This window comes from Carettochelys insculpta, chromosome 27 (genome assembly GCF_033958435.1).
Source record: "Carettochelys insculpta isolate YL-2023 chromosome 27, ASM3395843v1, whole genome shotgun sequence".
In the NCBI taxonomy this organism is placed as follows: Eukaryota; Metazoa; Chordata; order Testudines; family Carettochelyidae; genus Carettochelys; species Carettochelys insculpta.
Window position 1 is genome coordinate 7,308,804 of NC_134163.1, and position 17,577 is coordinate 7,326,380.

The 17,577-nt window shown below is 44.4% G+C and overlaps 1 protein-coding gene across 1 annotated transcript in view; it reads left to right on the forward strand.

Annotated features, from left to right (window-relative positions):
- Positions 1-17,577, forward strand: part of ELAVL1 (ELAV like RNA binding protein 1) — an 88,668-nt gene that overhangs the window by 57,655 nt on the left and 13,436 nt on the right. Inside the window, exon 5 of the mRNA XM_074978104.1 lies at positions 6,897-7,122. Within this exon, the coding sequence (XP_074834205.1) occupies positions 6,897-7,122 (226 nt within the window). The remainder of the gene's footprint in view (positions 1-6,896; positions 7,123-17,577) is intronic.

Below are 17,577 nucleotides of genomic sequence, written 5' to 3' on the forward strand. Positions count from 1 at the left end.
CCAATGGCAGTTTTCCAGAGATCCGCATCTCTTCAGACCCTGGCATTGAAATTTCCCAGAGGTATAATCTTGATTTCTTTGGGTATGTCTTTCAGGACTGTATCTAGTTGGGTGTAGAACTTCTTTCACATCATAGTCAGGGCTCTGGGAGTATGGGTGGAGGAGTTGGGGGCACAGGTGGTGGTCTTCTCAATCCTTCCTATCAAAGGTAGGGACCCCGGAGGAGACAGGTGCATCCTGGAGGTGAATGCCTGGCTACAAGGATGGTGTCACCAGGAGTGCTTTGGCTTCCTCTATCACGGGATGCTATTTCATGAAGGACTGCTTAACAGGGATGGCATTCACCTTTCGAGGAAGGGAAAGAATGGCTAACCTAGTGAGGAGGGCGTTAAGCTAAGTTTTGAAGGTGACAGGTGACCAAAGCCCCACAGGTAAGTACAAAATCTGGAGACCTAGGAGTTGGGTTGGAAATGGGAGGGGTCATGAGCTATAATAGCAGAGAAAAGAGGCACTAGGCAGAACTGGGAGGCAAAAGCAAATTAGTATCATAGATGCCTATATACAAACGCAAGAAGTGTGGGTAATAAGCAGGAAGAACTTAAAATCCTAATAAATAAACACAACTGTGACATAACTGGTATTAGAGACTTGGTGGGAGAATACACGATTGGAATATTGGTTTAGAAGGATGCAACTTAGGAAAGATAGGCAGGGTAAACAGAATAGGTGTTTCCTTGTTTATTAAAAATGTACACATCTGGACTGAGGTGGAGATGGATGCAGGAGACAAAGATGTTGTTTATGGGCTAGGTAAAAGGGGCTAAACAAGGGTGATACCATGTTAGGTGGTCTACTACAGACTAGCGAGCTACGTAGAAGAGGTGGGTGAGGCTTTTTCTAAACAACTAACAAAAGCATTCAAAACAGGATTTGGTGGTGATGGGGGGGGTCTTCAACTATACCAACATATGTTGGGAAACTAACAGCGAGGTACAGACTATCCTGAAAGTTCTCAGACTGCATGGATAACTTTTTTTTAATTTCAGAAGGTGGGAAAAGCTTCTATGGGGGAAGCAATTCTAGATTTGATTTTAACAAATAGGGAGGAATTGTTGAGAATTTGTGAGTGGAAGGTAGCTTGGGAGAAAGTGACCATGAAATCATAGAATTCATGAGTCTAAGAAATAGTGAAAGGTAGAACAGCAAAATAGACACAATGGATTTCAGGAAAGCAAATTATGGTAAACTCAGAGAGCTGGTAGGCAAGGTTCCATGGGAAGCAAGACTAAGAGGAAAAACAACTGAAGAGAGTTTTTGTAGTTTTCCAAAGGGACGTCAAGGGCCCAAAAGCAAGCTATACCACTGCACAGAAAAGGTAGAAAGTGTGGTTAAAAGACCACCTTGGTTAAGCCAGGAGATCTTGCAGGATCTCAAAATCAAAAAGAAGTCATATTAAAAAGTGGAAATTAGGAGAAATTACAAAAGATAAATATAAGCAAAATATACATGTATGCAAGATTAGAAAGGCCAAAGCACAAAATAAGCTTAAACTAGCTGGAGACAAAAAGGGTAACAAGAAATCATTCTATAAATATAGCAAGAGGATGACCAGGGACAAGGTAGGCCCACTACTTAATGGAAGGGGAGAAAACAATATCAGGAAACTTGGAAATGGCAGAGGTGCTTACTGACTTCTTTGTTTCGGCCTTCACCAAAAAGGGGGATGCAGAAGTGATGTATGCTAGTGGAAAGTGGGTAGATTTAGAGGATAAAATAAAAAAAGAACAAGTTAAAAATTACTTGTGTGCGGATCTCAAGGGCCTGATGAAATGCATCATATAATGCTTAAGGAGCTGATAGCTAAAGGCTCAGAAACCACCTCTGTCATCTTAAAAAAGCCCTGGAAGTTGGGAGAGTTTCCAGAAGACTGGAAAAGGGCAAATATAGTGCCCATCTATAAAAGGGGAAGCAAGAACAAGCTAGAAAACTACAGACCAGTCAGCTTAACTTCTGTGCAAACTATAATGGAATTCATCTGCAAACACCTGGAAGAAAATAAGGCAATAGGTAACAGTCAGCATGGGTTTATAAAAGGGTAAATCATGCCAGACCAATATAATAGCCTTTTTTTCCCACAGGATAACAAGTCTTGTGGATAAGGGGGAATCAATGGATGTGGCACACCTAGACTTTAAGGCATTTGACACAATCATGCATGATCTTATCAATAAACTAAGCAAATGCATATTAGATGGGGCTACTCCTAAGGTGGGTACGTAACTGGCTGGATAACCATTGTCAAAGAGTAGTTATTAATGGCTGCAGTCATGCTGGAAGCGCGTAACAAATGGGGTTCGACAGGGATCTGTTTTGGGACCGGTTCCGTTCAATATAAGCAACTATATAAATATTGGCATAGAGAGTACACTTAAGTTTTCAGATACCACCAAGCTGGGAGGCGCTGCAGCTTCTTTGAAGGATAGAGTCATAATTCAAAATGATTTGGACAATCTAGAGAAATGGTCTGAGGTAAACAGGATGAAGTTTAATAAGGACAAATGGAAAGTACTGCACATAGTAAGGAACAATCAGCTTCATACATATAGAATGGGAAATTACTGTCTAGGAAGGAGTACTGTGGAGAGGGATTTAGGGGTCATAGTGAACAACAGGCTAAATATGAATCAACAGCGTGGTGCTGCTGCAGAAAAAGCAGATAAGATTCTGGGATGCATTAACAGGAGTTTAGTGAGCAAGATGTGAGTGGTCATTCTTCCTCTCTACTCTGCGCAGATTAGGCCTTAGTTGGAGTACTGTGTCCAGTTCTGGGCACCCCATTTCAAGAAAGATGTGGAGAAGGTCCAAAGAAGAGCAACAAGCATGATTAAAGGTCTAGAGGACATGAGCTATGAGGGACAACTGAGATAACTGGGTTTGTTTAGTTTAGAAAAGAGAAGATTTAGAGGGGACATGATAGTGGCTTTCAAGTACCTAAAAGAGGGTTACAAGGAGGAGGGAGAAAAATTGTCGTGCCCTCTGAGGATAGGACAAGGAGCAATGGGCTTAAACTGCAGCAAGAGAGGTTTAGACATTAGGAAAAATGTCCCATGTATGAGGGTAGCTAAAACTGGCATAAATTACCTAGTGAGGTTGTGGAATCTCCAGCACTGGAGATTTTTAAGGGCAGGTTAGATATGTATCGGGGATGATCTAAATGGTGCTTGATCATGCCAAGAGAGCAGGGAACTGGACTTGGTGACCTCTTGAGGTCCCTTGCAGTTCCAGTGTTCTATGATTCTGTGTTTGGTGGCTAGAATTGGTGCATAAGCACTGGTAACGGTTGCCTGTTTTGGTTTTTAGCAGGCTTCAAGCAGAGGATCATGGGACTGTCATTGATGCTGACAGGGACTTCAGATAGGATTTTTTGTCAGTTCATTCTTAATGGCAAATCTTACTCATGAATTCGTTTTTCTGCCTTTTGGGGTTCCTTTCCAGAAAAATGTGTACCCTCGGCCTTCTTCTCTTAGCTGTCCTCCTTCTGGTCTATGTGTTTCTGCCAGGGCAGCGATATCTATGTTGAATCATTGCAGATTGTGGGCAATAATTGCCATACATTTTTCGGGTTGCTCACTGTTTGGGTTGTCCATTGGAGTCTGAATATTCCATGTTCCAAAGTTTACTGTTCAATTTCGACCGCATGGCAGCGAACCCAGTGGACACAGTTATTCGGTCAGGGGATTGAGGTGGACTATATTTAGGGCACCTTTTCTAGCCCCCTCCCAGGTGGGGTGAGCAGAGTGGATCCTGAATAGGGCTGCTCAGTTGTGGATGCAGCAGCCAGACCTTCTACCACCTCAGTCCTCAAAACGGAATGACAAGTGCGTATATCCACTGCCTACGTGCTGGTTCTGACTAAATGTTTCCAGTTTTCACAATCCTGCTCCCGTCACCCTTCACCAGTCGCTATAGGGCTTAAGCTTAGGAGAGTAGTACACAGAGGAAGGCACCTGTGTATGACTTCTTTTAACGTGGGAGGACTGTTGTACTTCCGCCACCTCACAGTTCTTGATAGATAGAAAGGTCAGACCCAATGGCATGGAATCTCATGTCCGATGCAGCCTTCATCTGCCTTCACCCGCCTTCACAGGCGTTGTAGCATTTCCTTTGCTGTTCTCCACCTGTTCTGCCGTTGAGGACTTTAATATTGTTTTGTTGTCTGGACCCCCATCTCTTCCCCTGGATCTTGCCACCCTGAGATGACCTTGCTGGGAGCACAAGTCTCCCTGCAGCATCGCTGTTGGGTTCATTCGAAGACACAGGCCCGCTCACCACAACAAGGTGATGATCCGGAGCGTAGGGTTCCTGAAGTAGTTCTCATGCTTGTGTACATTTTCTCAATAAGCCATTTACCTTGAATGGCCTTGCTACTGGTGTACCTGCAATGCTGCTTGTGGATGTTTTAAATGTCAACATGTTTCAGTAACAGATCCAACTTCGTAATATCGCATATAATGACAATGCATATAATCCAGTGACATTGATGTTTAGCAGATCAAGGCTTTTAGAATGATACCTTCACAGGACATAATTTGCATAAAATGTATCCGAATTACATGGCAGCACTAAATATTTTGGTACCAGGATATCTCGCTTAGCTCAGATATTTCAGAGCTATACAGTGTTTCCTTAGTGCAAGGCCATGCACAGTTTGTTCCATGTACTTTAAAATTGTGCAATGAATGAGACAAAAGCTCCTCAGTAAACAAGATCCAAATGCCTCAAGTAGAAAAATATAACCATAACTGTAATGGGAATCAGATTCCACCCAGCTTTCCCATTCACTTGTTTCAAGACCTTGATGATGTAATTTAAACACTCTTTGCTTCCATGGGGAAAATGTGTACAGACCTTTTTAAAAAAATTAAACTTTCTGATCTGAATATGTTAAATGCTATATAAGTATGTGACACTTCTGTTGTTGTTATACCAAAGTACTCCTTTTGTAAGGGAAAGAGAGAAGAGGTAGTAGACTCATTCTGAGTTTGGCAGATCTATCTTAGAGTGAGAGACTTAAGCTCATCATTCAATTTAGTTGTTAAAGCAAGAGTTAAAATATCATTTGATCACAGTTTAGGACCATGTATGTTGAGAGAAGTTTTCTGATTGCACAATATAGGGCTCTTTTATCTACCAAAGGTCTAACAAAATCCAGTGGTTGGGATTTCAACCTAGAGAAAAATCAAATTAGAAATTAAGTGCAAATTTTTGAGAGCATAAAAAAATTGGAAAAACTTCTGAGAGGGTGAGGTGGAGTTTTACTCTAGCTGACGAGTTTTCAAATATCATTGCACTGTGACCACCTTGTGACAATAAAAATTACTTTGTGACCCCAGAAGAAGGCACCAAAGTTTGAGTCCACTCCAGGCCCATTGTCCCACTACTTCTTGTGGGTGAGGACGGGGCTTTGACTTCTGCCCTGGGCAGTAGGGCTCAGACTTCAGTCCCAGGCTCCAGCAAGTTTAAGCCAGCCCTGGCAATCCAATTAATATGGGTTTGTGATCCCCTCTGGGGTCCTGAGACACAGTTTGAGAGCTTATCCAAAATAATGGGCTTGATGCAGGAATTACTGAGAGAAATTCTATGGTCTGTGCTCAGCAGATCAGACTAGACCAGGAGTGAGCAAATTTTTTTACGTCAGGCACCTCTTTTCGCCCCAGCAATTAGTCAGCCCCCGCCCCCCCCCACCTGTCTAATGCATATGAACATAGGTGGAATTTCCATCAGTTCAGAAGAAAAAAAAAGTTTCAGCACATCTAAGAAAATAAGTATGTAGAATGTAATAATTTTGTTAATCCTCATATAAATGCAAATATACATACATAAAACATGAAATGGGTGAAACGGTGTTTCATAAAAACTCTTATCATAAAAAATCTTTATCTCTATCTTAAGACCTCATCCTAGCGACACTCCAGCTTGGAGTGGGAAAGAACCAAAAAACAAAAACCAGTAGGTTCCTTCTGTTTAAAGAGCCTGCTCTTTTCCCCCACCCACTGCCTTTCCAGCCCTCTTGGGCAAAGTTAAGCAAAAGAACAAAGGGGCTGTCTCCTTAGAAGCTTGCCCCCTCTCAGCTGCCTCTGCTACATGTGCCTCCCAGCTTGTTCAGGCTGGGAGATGGGAAATTATTCCAGTACTCCCTGGGGATGGTGGCCCCCTAGGGGGCATGATGGTTGGCAGCACAGGTCAGCCTAGCTCAAAGAGGCTGCAGAGAGGCACCTGTGGCGGAGGTGGGAGGGAGACCAGAAACGAACTGTTCCTCTGCCGGTGGCGGATGGAGGCAGGCAGGCAGTGCGGCAACGGGCAGCACTGCTGAGCTGACAGGCTGAGGATGGCCCCTCTGGGGCATAGGGGAGCCGATTGTGCTCCATGCCCCCCCCACTTTAAAAATTTCACACCCCCTATTTGAAAATTTTCCATTTTAAGTTGCTAGATGTTTTGAGTAACTACTGAACAAAAACAAGAAAATATGTTTAGCCCAACAGTCACTCTATATTTCTCCTTTGCAAAAGTTGACCTGAAGCATTTAATGTCAGTTGACAGTGGACTGCCTAGAACACTTGTACATTGTGAAGATTTTGTTTTGGTTTTTTTGTTTGTTTTTTGGGACGCAGACTGTCCATTTTATATCTTGTTCATTATTTGAAGTAAATTCCTTATTTGTTTGTTTATTTTTAAATGTTTGAATTTCATCCTGCTGAAGAACCATCAGTAAAACTATACAATTTAAAGTTACAACCTTAGAAATGTTAATTGTTGTTTCACTTTGAAAATTGTTTTGCGCTTATCCTGACTGCTTTTTTTTTTTTTTTTTTTTTTTTTTTTGGTTTGATTGAAAGGTTTGTCCCGAGGGGTCGCTTTTATCAGGTTTGACAAAAGATCAGAAGCAGAAGAAGCAATTACAAGTTTCAATGGTCACAAACCCCCAGGTTCCTCTGAACCCATTACTGTGAAGTTTGCAGCCAATCCTAACCAGAACAAAAATGTGGCACTGTTATCACAGCTATATCATTCACCAGCTAGACGATTTGGAGGGCCAGTTCATCACCAGGCACAGAGATTCAGGTACGTTAGGAAGAATAATCCATTTAAGGCCTATGCTCTCGCAGTCACTTGTACTGAGGAAGTGTTGCATTGTTTCATCTGTCAAGTAATAAATCCTAGCATGTTTGAAGAATAATGCAGTGTGTGTTTCTGTAGTGAGTGTGCACGTGTGTATGTGTATGGATCTAAAAATTGCTCAGATAGCATGTGATAACTTATATGGTAAAGTGTGTTGAAGCTCATCAAATTTCTTGTACCACAAAGTTGTACGTTCATGAAGTGGTGTTTGTAGCCATGTCGGTCTCAGGATATTGGACTGACTTCTATTGATCCTGTCCACTCAGTTTGCTTATTCCCACTTCCTGCTCATCCAGATGTTACCATCTGCACCTCCTCCTTGCTCTGCATAGAGAGATGACCAAGGATCCAGAATTGCAGGTGGAGAAATAGCAGCTGAGGGCCATATGGTGCCAGGGGATGCTAGACAGCAGTAATAGCCCCATCTGGTAGAGCCAGCTTGCATTAAATGTATTGTGGAGTAAGGGGGATCAGTATTAATTGATTTAGGGGCGGGGGTCATCCTTCTCCCCTGGTGCCAGATGACAAGCTTATTGAAGTGACAGCACATGTTCAGCATGTTATAAAACTGGTTTGATAAAGTGAGAACGTAGTTTTAGGTCTAAAAAAAACTTCTTCATAGATCAACTATTGCTGATGGTTAGAGTCCTGCACAGATACAAATTCCTATCCATGGATAGAAATCAGTTTTTACTGAACCACAGGACTCCCCTCCTGGGAATTGCCACTCCCAGTAGCCAGCATCGCACATCATCAGCTCCTTACCCAGTGGGGCAGTAGAACACCTGACAAGTACAGCCGCGTGACAGGGAGGAGCTGCCAGTGTGAGATGCTGGTTCTTCAGAGTGGTGGCATCACACTTTTTTGGCTGCTGCGAATTATCAGGAATAGAGTCCTGTGGATCAACAGATACTGATTTCTGTCTGAGGATATCGACATCCACAGATCCATGCAGGGCTCTACTTACTGTACAGCACTGTAAGAGTTGTGTTACACAGTAGTCCTTTGTTATCAATTTAGTGACTGGTGTCAAACTTTGGCAGACTGAGAGATACTTTAACAAGACTTATAATCTTGTCAAATTGCTTAGAATATAAGAGCAGCCATCTTGAGTCAGACCAAATGTCCATCTAGCACGGTGTCCTATCTTCCGACCAGTGGCCAATGCCAGATGCCCCAGAGGTAGCAAACGCCAAAGTGATCCATCTACTGTCACCCATTTCTAGGCTAGAGACATCATTCCTACCCATCCTGGCTAATAGCCATTGATGAACCTAACTGCCATGAATTTTAGTTCTTTTTTTGAACCCTGTTATAGTCTTGGTGTTCACAGCATCCTCTGGTGAGGAGTTTCACAAGCCTACAGTGTTCTGTGTGAAGAACACTTCCTTTTGTTTTATATCTTGCACTTTTGTGAATCTTTTCCAATGCCAATATATCTTGTTTTTGAGATGAATCATATATGTATGCAGTATTGAAGATGTGGGCTTACCAAGGATTTATAAAGGCAATAAGATATTCTCTGTCCCTTTTTATTGATTCCTAAGATTCTGTTTGCTCTTTTGAGTGCTGCTGCACGTTGAGTTGATGTTTTTAGAGTACTAGCCACGTCTCCCAAGATTTCTGTCAAATGGTTGTAGCTAAATTAATCCCCATTTTTGTGTGTAGTTGAGATTTTTTCCAGTGTGCATTTATCAACATTAAATTTCAGTTGCCATTTTGTTGCCCAGTCATTTAGTTTTGAGAGATCTTTTTGAAGCCCTTTAGTCTGATTTGTTCTGAACTGTCTTGAGGAGTTCATTGTCATCAACAAATTTTGCTTCTTAGCTGTTTACCCCTTTCTCCAGAGAATTTATAAATAGGTTAAATAGGATTAGTCCATTGGGTCAAATCACTAGTTACCACGCTCCATTCTGAAAGCTTACCATTTATTCCTATCCTTTGTTTCCTGTCTTTCAACCAGTTTTCAGTCCAAGAGAACCTTCCCTCTAATCCCATGACAATAGCCTTTGATGAAGGAACTTGTCAAAGGCTTCCTGGAAATCTAAGTACACTATATCCCCTGGATACCCCTTGTCCACATGCTTATTGACCCACCCCAAAAAAAAAATTCTAGTAGACTAGAAAGGCATAACTTTTATCTTTACAGAATCAATGTTGACATTTTTCCCCAACAAGTTGTTCATCTGTGCGTCTGACAATTTTATTTTTGAATATAGTGTCAACTGACTTGCTGGGTACTGAAGTTAGACTTTATGCTCCTTTCTATTTTCCACACTGGGATTTAACATCTGTTTTTTAAATATGACTTTATCTCTCGCTGCTTCTTTTATCTGGTCGTTAAGCCATGGGGCCACTCTTTTGGTACTGACTCTATTTTTTTAGATTACGGGTATACGTTTGTTGGGCCTCTATGGTGTCTATGAAAAGTTTTATGCACCTTTAAAAGATCTTGCTTTTGGCATTGTACCTTTTGAATGTCTGTTGAACCCCCTCATTTTTATATAGCTCCCCTTTCTGAAATTAAATGCCACAGTATTGTGCTGCTGAGGTGTTTCTCCACCACAGGGTTGTTAAATTTTATTACATTATGGTCACTATTTCCAAGCAGTCAATTATATTTACTCCTTGGACCAGATTCTACGCTTCACTTAGGACTAAATCAAGAATTTCCTCTCCTGTTGTGGGTTCCAGAACCAGCTGCTCCAAGCAGTCATTTTAAGGTATCAAGAAATTTTATCTTTGCATCCTATCCTGAGGTGAAACGTAATCAGTCAATATGGGGATAGCTGAAATCCTCCGTTACTACTGAGTTTTTTTATTTTGATAACCTCTCTAGTTTCCTTTAGCATTTCACAGTCACTATTACTGTCCTGATCAGGTGGTCAGTAATATATTGTACTGTTATATTATTTTTATTAGAGCATGGAATTAATATTTATAGAGATTCTGAGAAACATTTTGGTTCATTTAAGGATTTTATTCATTTGATTCTACATTTTCTTTCAGGTATAGTGCCACTACCCCACTAGCACAACCTGTTCTGTCCTTTTTAATGTAATTTGTACTGTGGTTTGATTGTCCTCATTCGACCAAGTTTCTTTGACCTATTATAGGAATATCATCCTTTAATATGAGGCAGTGGAGTTCACACATCTTATTATTTTGACTTCGAGTGTTTGCATATAATCACTTCAAAAACTTATCGCTGTTTAGCTGTCTGCCATTTCCTGATATGTTGGACTTTTTCATTTGATGGTTTCTCATCTGATCTTACCCATACTTTATCTTCGTCGGTCCTCTCCTCCTTACTAGAACATAGAGAATCTCTTAATAGACCCTCCTCCTAAGCAATGTTTGTGTGATCCATGTGCTCCTTTGCACCCATCATCTCCCCCCTTCCCCCCACAGCCCTGAGTTAATAACTGCTCTACAACCTTTTTAATGTTAAATGCTAGCAGTCTAGTTCCATTTTGGGTTAGATGGAGCCCATTCTTCCAGTGTAGGCTCCCCCTTTCCCAAAAGTTTCTAATGAATCTAAACCTCTACTTCCTACACCATCGTTTCATCCACGCATTGAAACACTGAAGTTCTGCCTGCCTACCTGGCCCTGCCCATGGAACTGGAAGCATTTCAGAGAGCATTACCATAGAGGTCCTGGATTTCAATCTTTTTTCCTAGCAGCCCAAATTTGGCCTTCAGAACCTCTGTCCTACCCTTCCGTATGTCAGTTACTATGTCTACTATAACCACTTGCTCCTCACCAGCACTATACATGAATCTATGTGTCTCGACATCTGCTTCCTTCACACCAGGTAGACAAGTCTCCATATGCTTCTCTTGGTCATTACAAACTCAGCTGTCTGTTCTATTGATCAATCCCCCCTTACTGACACCTGCCTTTTCCTAATGACTGGCATTCCCCTTCCCTGGAGAGTTATCCTCAGTGCGAGACGATACCACAACATTTGGAATGAGGGTCCTAACTATGGGATGGTTTCCCTTTGCTCCAGTTAAAAGTTCTCCTTCCCTGAGTCTTCCACCCTCCTCAACACAGGGTCTTTCTGACTGGAGGTGGGACAGTTCTGCAGTGTTCCAGAAAACTTCCTCTGCGTACCTGTCTGCCTTCCTTAGCTGCTCCATTCAGCCACCCTGGCTTCAAAAGCCCATGTATGGTCTGAGGGCCAGGAGCTCCTTGCATTGAATGCATATACCTGCCACCCATCCATAGGGCAGTAATCATTCATGCTGGATTGGCTGCAGTAAACAGGATAACCAGCAGTCTGCACCTGGGCTTCTGCCTTCATTTCTTCCTACAAGTAATTAGATTATTGATTAGGCTTTTATTTAAATCGGGTAGTTTTGGTTTTAGTTCAGTTTAAAAGCGGTAGTAAAGAATGCCAATATCTAGCGCCCTGCAAACTCCCCCTCCAAACTTGCACACAGGACTCCGTTAGCTGCTCCTTGATTAATTGCTTACTAACAGGCTTTGTATAGCCCTGACCTTCCTGATGGCCTCTGCCACCTGGTTAAGTCTTGACCAGTGAACACAAGTTTATAGATTTCAAATCCTCATTAAAAAGCTCACAGTATCCAACTGCTGGCCTCCGCACACAGTCCTTCAAATAAACAGCTCAGCACATGGATCTCCAAAGAATCAGACAAACACAAGCTCAGCATACAGTACTTTTCAGGCAACTTGCAAGTAAAACACCCTCCCACACACACAGTATCTCAAGGGTCCCGTAATTGCTCCTCCTTCACTTGGAGAACTCCCACATGAAACACCCTGTTAGTTGCTCCTGTTCTCTAACCATACTTGACAGCGTAGTTTCTGATGGAATCGTGTTGGCATTAATTATATTTTAATGCTTTGGGGAATAAAAAAGGTACCTATGGTTTGTTGTATACTACAAATACTAGCAATTTACATTGTTCCTGTTTGGCCTGTCAGTAGCTCCTTGTGTGTTCATGAAGTGCATGACATGCTTGCAGCCTTTTTTAGGAGACAAAGGGTTCAGGTCTTCTTTATCTGTGCAACAGAGGTTTGTTCAAAGACCAGGTGCAGGGAAACAAAATCAGCATTCCAGTTTGTTAGTAACATGCAAAAATCCACCTTTCCCCTTGTTCAAAGGGTAAAATTCATAGGTGCTCTCCTTGTGTCAATCCAGGCCAGAGCTTTTTCTCCTAGAAAAGTGGTTCAGCTATAAGGGCATGCCTGGAGAGTCTGAGGGAGTCACCCCATCACCACAGTAAAAAAAAAAAAAAACAAAAAAAAACAAAAAAAAAACTGCTTACAGCTCTTGGTGCATATAGCATCGTGCATCTGTGTAGTGCAGTGGTTCCCAGCGTTTTCCAGATGGGGGCCCATTTTGACAATTCAGGAAGACTTGGTGACCCAAGGCTATTCAAAAAGGGGTGGTGGACAGTGTCATAACTAGATAATTTGCGCCTGAGGCAAGAATTTGAAATTGTGACCCCTCATGTTTTTAGGTTCATAATAGCTATTTCATAGAAAAGGGGGAATATATTGATAACACTACATTTACTATAGTTAATCATAGTTGTGGTGGTGGAAAGACACCCATCCCCAGACCGCTACCCCCAGCATAAAACCCACAACCAGAGGCTGGCAGAGTCAGACTCAGGGTCTAGAGGGGACTAGGGGAGTCTCGTTTGGGGGCTAGAGGAATCACACTCAGGCTAGGAGTCACTTAGGGGCTGCAGGGGGCTAGGGGAGTCACACTTGGGTTAGGAGTCACTCAGGCTGGAGGGGTGTATGGGAGGCACAGGGACCACTATGGCTGGAACCCAGGTGGGGCGTGAAGACATTGATTCTTCTTCGAGTAGTGTCCCTGTGGGCGCTCCGCTCTGCGTGTTGGTGCATCCTTGCACTGGTGCTTGAAGATTCCGCTATAGACATCCTTTCCCACACATACGCAGAAGCACCTCCTTCATGCTCTCTGGTGCGCATGTGGCACAGGCTACTCAGTTCCTTCTCTTCCATCCTCAGCTGTAGACAGAGCTTTGTCCTCCCTGTGAAAAGCAAATTTTTATCCAGTTAATTGTTGTATTTAGTTCTTGTTCACTGTTCGTTATTTAGTTTACCCAAAAAAACCCACCATTGTGTTAGTTTAGGACTCATAGTATTTTTCTTGTATCGCCACAATGCCAGGCTCTCCTCGGATTCAAGCAGTGCGCCACGTGTAGGGAAGCAGTACTGGCCTCTGATGGCCACACTCTCTGCATCAAATGTCTGGGGGAAGAACATCGGACTTCATCCTGCACCCAATGCTCCAGCCTTATTACATGGGCTAGGAAGGACCAAGCGAACTGGCTCAAGGCGTACTTGTATGAAAAGTCCCTTCAGCCTGCAGCTTCGGAGGAAACGCCTGTGAAACATCCCACGTGGGCGGCTAACGGTACAGACACCAAAGGACCCTCTGCCTTGGGCGGCACCCCTCCTTCTATTGTAGATCCGTCTCCGTTGTACTACTGGTCTCTGGTGCTGACTTCATGGGCCGCGCCAGTAAAACAGGCAAACTCAGCTTTTCCAGCACCATCGCTGCTGGCACCACCAAAAATGGCTGTAACGGAGCCAGTCCAGAAGCCATCAGCGCCCTCGGCACCACTGGCTGCGGTTGACATGGCTCTGAAGGACCAAATGTCTTCTAAATGTAAGACCTGGTCTTCAGAATCTGACATGGAGTGGACAGAGCACCAGTCTAATTCGCCACACTGCTCATAGCAATCTCTGGCCGCAGCATCACACAGCACATGGGCTGACTCATTGCCCCATGCCCGTGCAATGCTGAAGGCAACCTGAACGCAGCACCAGGATGCTGCACCACTGCCACCACCAGCACAGAGCACAGCACAGTGTCGAAGCAGTGGCGAACCAACCCTCCACCACAGCACCGTTCAGCCTGGGGTCTGGCAGTGCATGGTTCTCTGCACCAAACATCTCTGGTACCGTTGATGTCTCCATGCCTATCTCAGCAGTCGATACTCTTCTGTGGGTTTGATACCAGAGCCTGAACACTGGGAGGGACACAGTTTTGACCATCAAAACATGTTCTCTTCCCAACATTCCAGTCCCATGCATTCGACTTGATAGGATGTTCCTCCCTTCATGGCATACACACAGTCTTCTCCAGCATGGTTTTGTGCACCATCACTCTGACCCTCATGATCCAGCGCCACATTGGTCCTCATGGGAAGCAGATCCCTTTGCTCGTATCCACTGTTGGCACCATAAGGGTCTCGGGACTTATCTCCCCTCACCAAAACCATCTGCACCTGTACCCGCCTTCCCAGCACTCCGGCACTGAGGACTCTATCTCAGGATGGGCAGGCAGTTCCCGTTCTCCCCACCCCCTGCATCCTTCCTCATTCTTGCCGGATGATGTGGTGCTGTCAATGTCACCTCCCCCCGCCCCCCAGTGGATGATGCCAAGTCCTTCCAGAACTTGTTCAGGTGGGTGACTGTAGCACAGGGAAAGTCTTATAGGTGGTCCTTGTGAAGCAATACAAGCTTCTGCATACCTTACAACTGCCGCCTTCATCTCAGGTAGCATTGCCAATGAACGAGGCCATCATGGACCCACCAGCATTCTCTGGCAGACCCTCGCTTCCATTCCCCCCAACAAACAAAAGGATGGCTAAGAAATACTTTGTGGCTTCCAAGGACGTAGAGTTCCTTTTCACACATCCCCAGCCATACTTGCTTGTTAAAGCTGTCTGGAACAAAACTAAGTCCTTTTTGTTCCATTCCCCGCAACAAATCAGGGGAAAAAATGGGCCATCATGGAGCATAACGTTTACTTGTCAGGCACACTCTTCCTGCGGGCAGCCATCTACATGGCCAAACTGGCCACCTATGACCACTTTAACTGCGACAAGCTCCAAGGGTTGGTGTCAGCCCTGCCAGAACACTAGTGCTCAGTTCTCATCAGCATGATCCATGAAGGGCACGTCATTGCTTGTACAGCCCTACAGTCCACAATGGACATTGTGGACATGGCAGCCGGAATCAGTGTCCGTAGTCGTCGTGAGATGTATATCATGGCTCCAATCATCCAGATCCCTAAAGAGTTACAACATCAAGTGGAGGACCTCCCCTTCAATAAGCAACAGCTGTTGGCTCAAAAGACTGATGAGGTCCTCCATTTCACCAATGATTCCATACACTGGTACGGGCTGCTGGTTCATTACTCCCCATACTGAAGGACATGGGCACACTTCCAAGCATAACAACAACGCTTTGAGCCCCATCAACGGAACAGGATCTAATGATGACCTTCCCAGACAGCAGTTTTGAGGGTGTGGTTGAGAGCCTGAGCAGTTTTTATGGTCCAATGATCATCCTTTTCACCATTGCCTTCACCTCTTTTTTTTTTTTTTTTCCCCTCCCCCACCATTGGGCTAACATTACCTTGGACAAGTGAGTCCTGGAACTAGTGGCCCAGGGAGACTCTATCCAATTTACATCTATTCTATTCTGCCTACCTGCCCCCTACCCTGTCCTTCAACACCTCCTCCACTTGGGAGCCATGGAACAAGTTCCCGAGAAGTTCTGGGGCAGGGGTTTCTACTCAACTTACTTCCTAACCCAAAAGAAAATGGGGGATGGAGGCCCATTCTTGACCTCAAAGTGCAATAAATACGTCCTTTATAGACTGTTCAGGATGGTGTCTCTTGCAACCATTATCCCGGTTCTGGACAGAAACAATTGGCTCTCAGTTCTCGACCTACAGAGTGCCTACTTCCACATGACTATTCATCTGTCACACAGGCGATTCCTTCAGTTCGCAGTGGGGCCTCACCATTATTAGTCCTGTTATTAGTTACTGAGTCCTCCCGTTTGGGCTCTCCACCACTCCAGAGTCTTCTCTAAGACACTGACAGTCGTAGTCGCCTACCTGTGCCAACACAGGATCGTTATGTCCCCTGTCTGGACAATTGTCTCATAAAAATGCCATCGTTTACCGAGGCCCCTCGTGTGTTGCAAGTCCCCACTGACTTTCTGTTAAACCTAAGCTTCCTCATAAACTATGAGAAGGCACACTTCACTCTACCCAGTCCCTTGAGTTCGTTGGGGTGCATTTAAACACCACTGCCACCAGGGCCACACTGCCTCTGCAAAGGTTTCAGGCCCTGCGTGATCTCATCTGAGTGGTACATCTGTCTCCCACAGTCACAGTGCATGTATGCCTCAAATTGCTAGGTCAGCTGGCTGCCACCACCACATATGTGGTCAGACTAGCTAGACTTCACACATGCTGTCTTCAGTCATGGCTTACCATATGCTACACCCCAACCAGAGACCTATTGATCAAAACTGTGGTTGTTCCAGCATGCATCCTTGCCTCTGTTCAGTGGTGGACATGTCCAGGCAACATTTCGTTCCTCTGACCACCCCTCTGTCACGCTTAATATGGATGCTTCCCTCATGGGCTATGGAGCTCGGCTCGGCTCTCACACTGTGCAGGGCAAATGGTCCTTCACCTAACAGACATTCCACATCAAACTCTTGGAGCTTTGAGCAATCCATTTTGCTTGCAAACACTTTGAGGTCGGTCCGTTCCCTTAGGGACAACACCACCTGCATGTACTATGTCAACAGTCAGGGCAGGGTTTGGTCTCTGTACCTAAGCACAGAGGCCATAAAATTGTGGACATGGTGCCTCCAGCATCACATCATCCCATCCGCCACACATCAGCATGAGGCGTTGACCATCCTGGCGGATGCTCTCAGTTGTTCGTACAGTGATCATTGCAGATCTCAGTTGCATTTTTCAACTTTGGGGTCGACAGTGCTTAGACTTGTTTGCCACACAAATCAACAAAGTGTCACCAACACTGCTTCAGGGCAGGCCTGTGCAGACATTCCATCACGCGGTATACACCTGTCCTTTACACATTCCCTTCTCATTTTCTGATTCACAAACTTCTGCTCAAGGTCAGATTCGAGCTAACCTACTTCATCCTTGTAGTCCCAGCGTGGCCAAAACAAACCTGGTACCTTTTACATCTATCGGATGTCAGCAGCAGCTCCTTATCCCTTTCATCCTTGCCATGATCTCCTGTCCCGGAACTTTGGATGCACTCTTCACCCAGACCTGTTCAAGTTAACACCTCCACGCATGTCTCCTTCATAGTTCCAAAATGCCGAAGTCGCATGCTCTGATCGGGTAAAAAGGGTTCTGCTTAACAGCAGACAGGAATCTGTGTAAATCCTACCTCTACAAGTGGAAAAGATTTGTGCACTGGATGGACACCCACTATTCTAAGGCTCCTCATACTGCACCTCTTCTGGTTCTCCTTGACTAGCAACTGCACCTGCATGAGCCGGGCCTGGCCCTTCGCATGGTCTGAGTACATTCAGCAGCTGTGGGA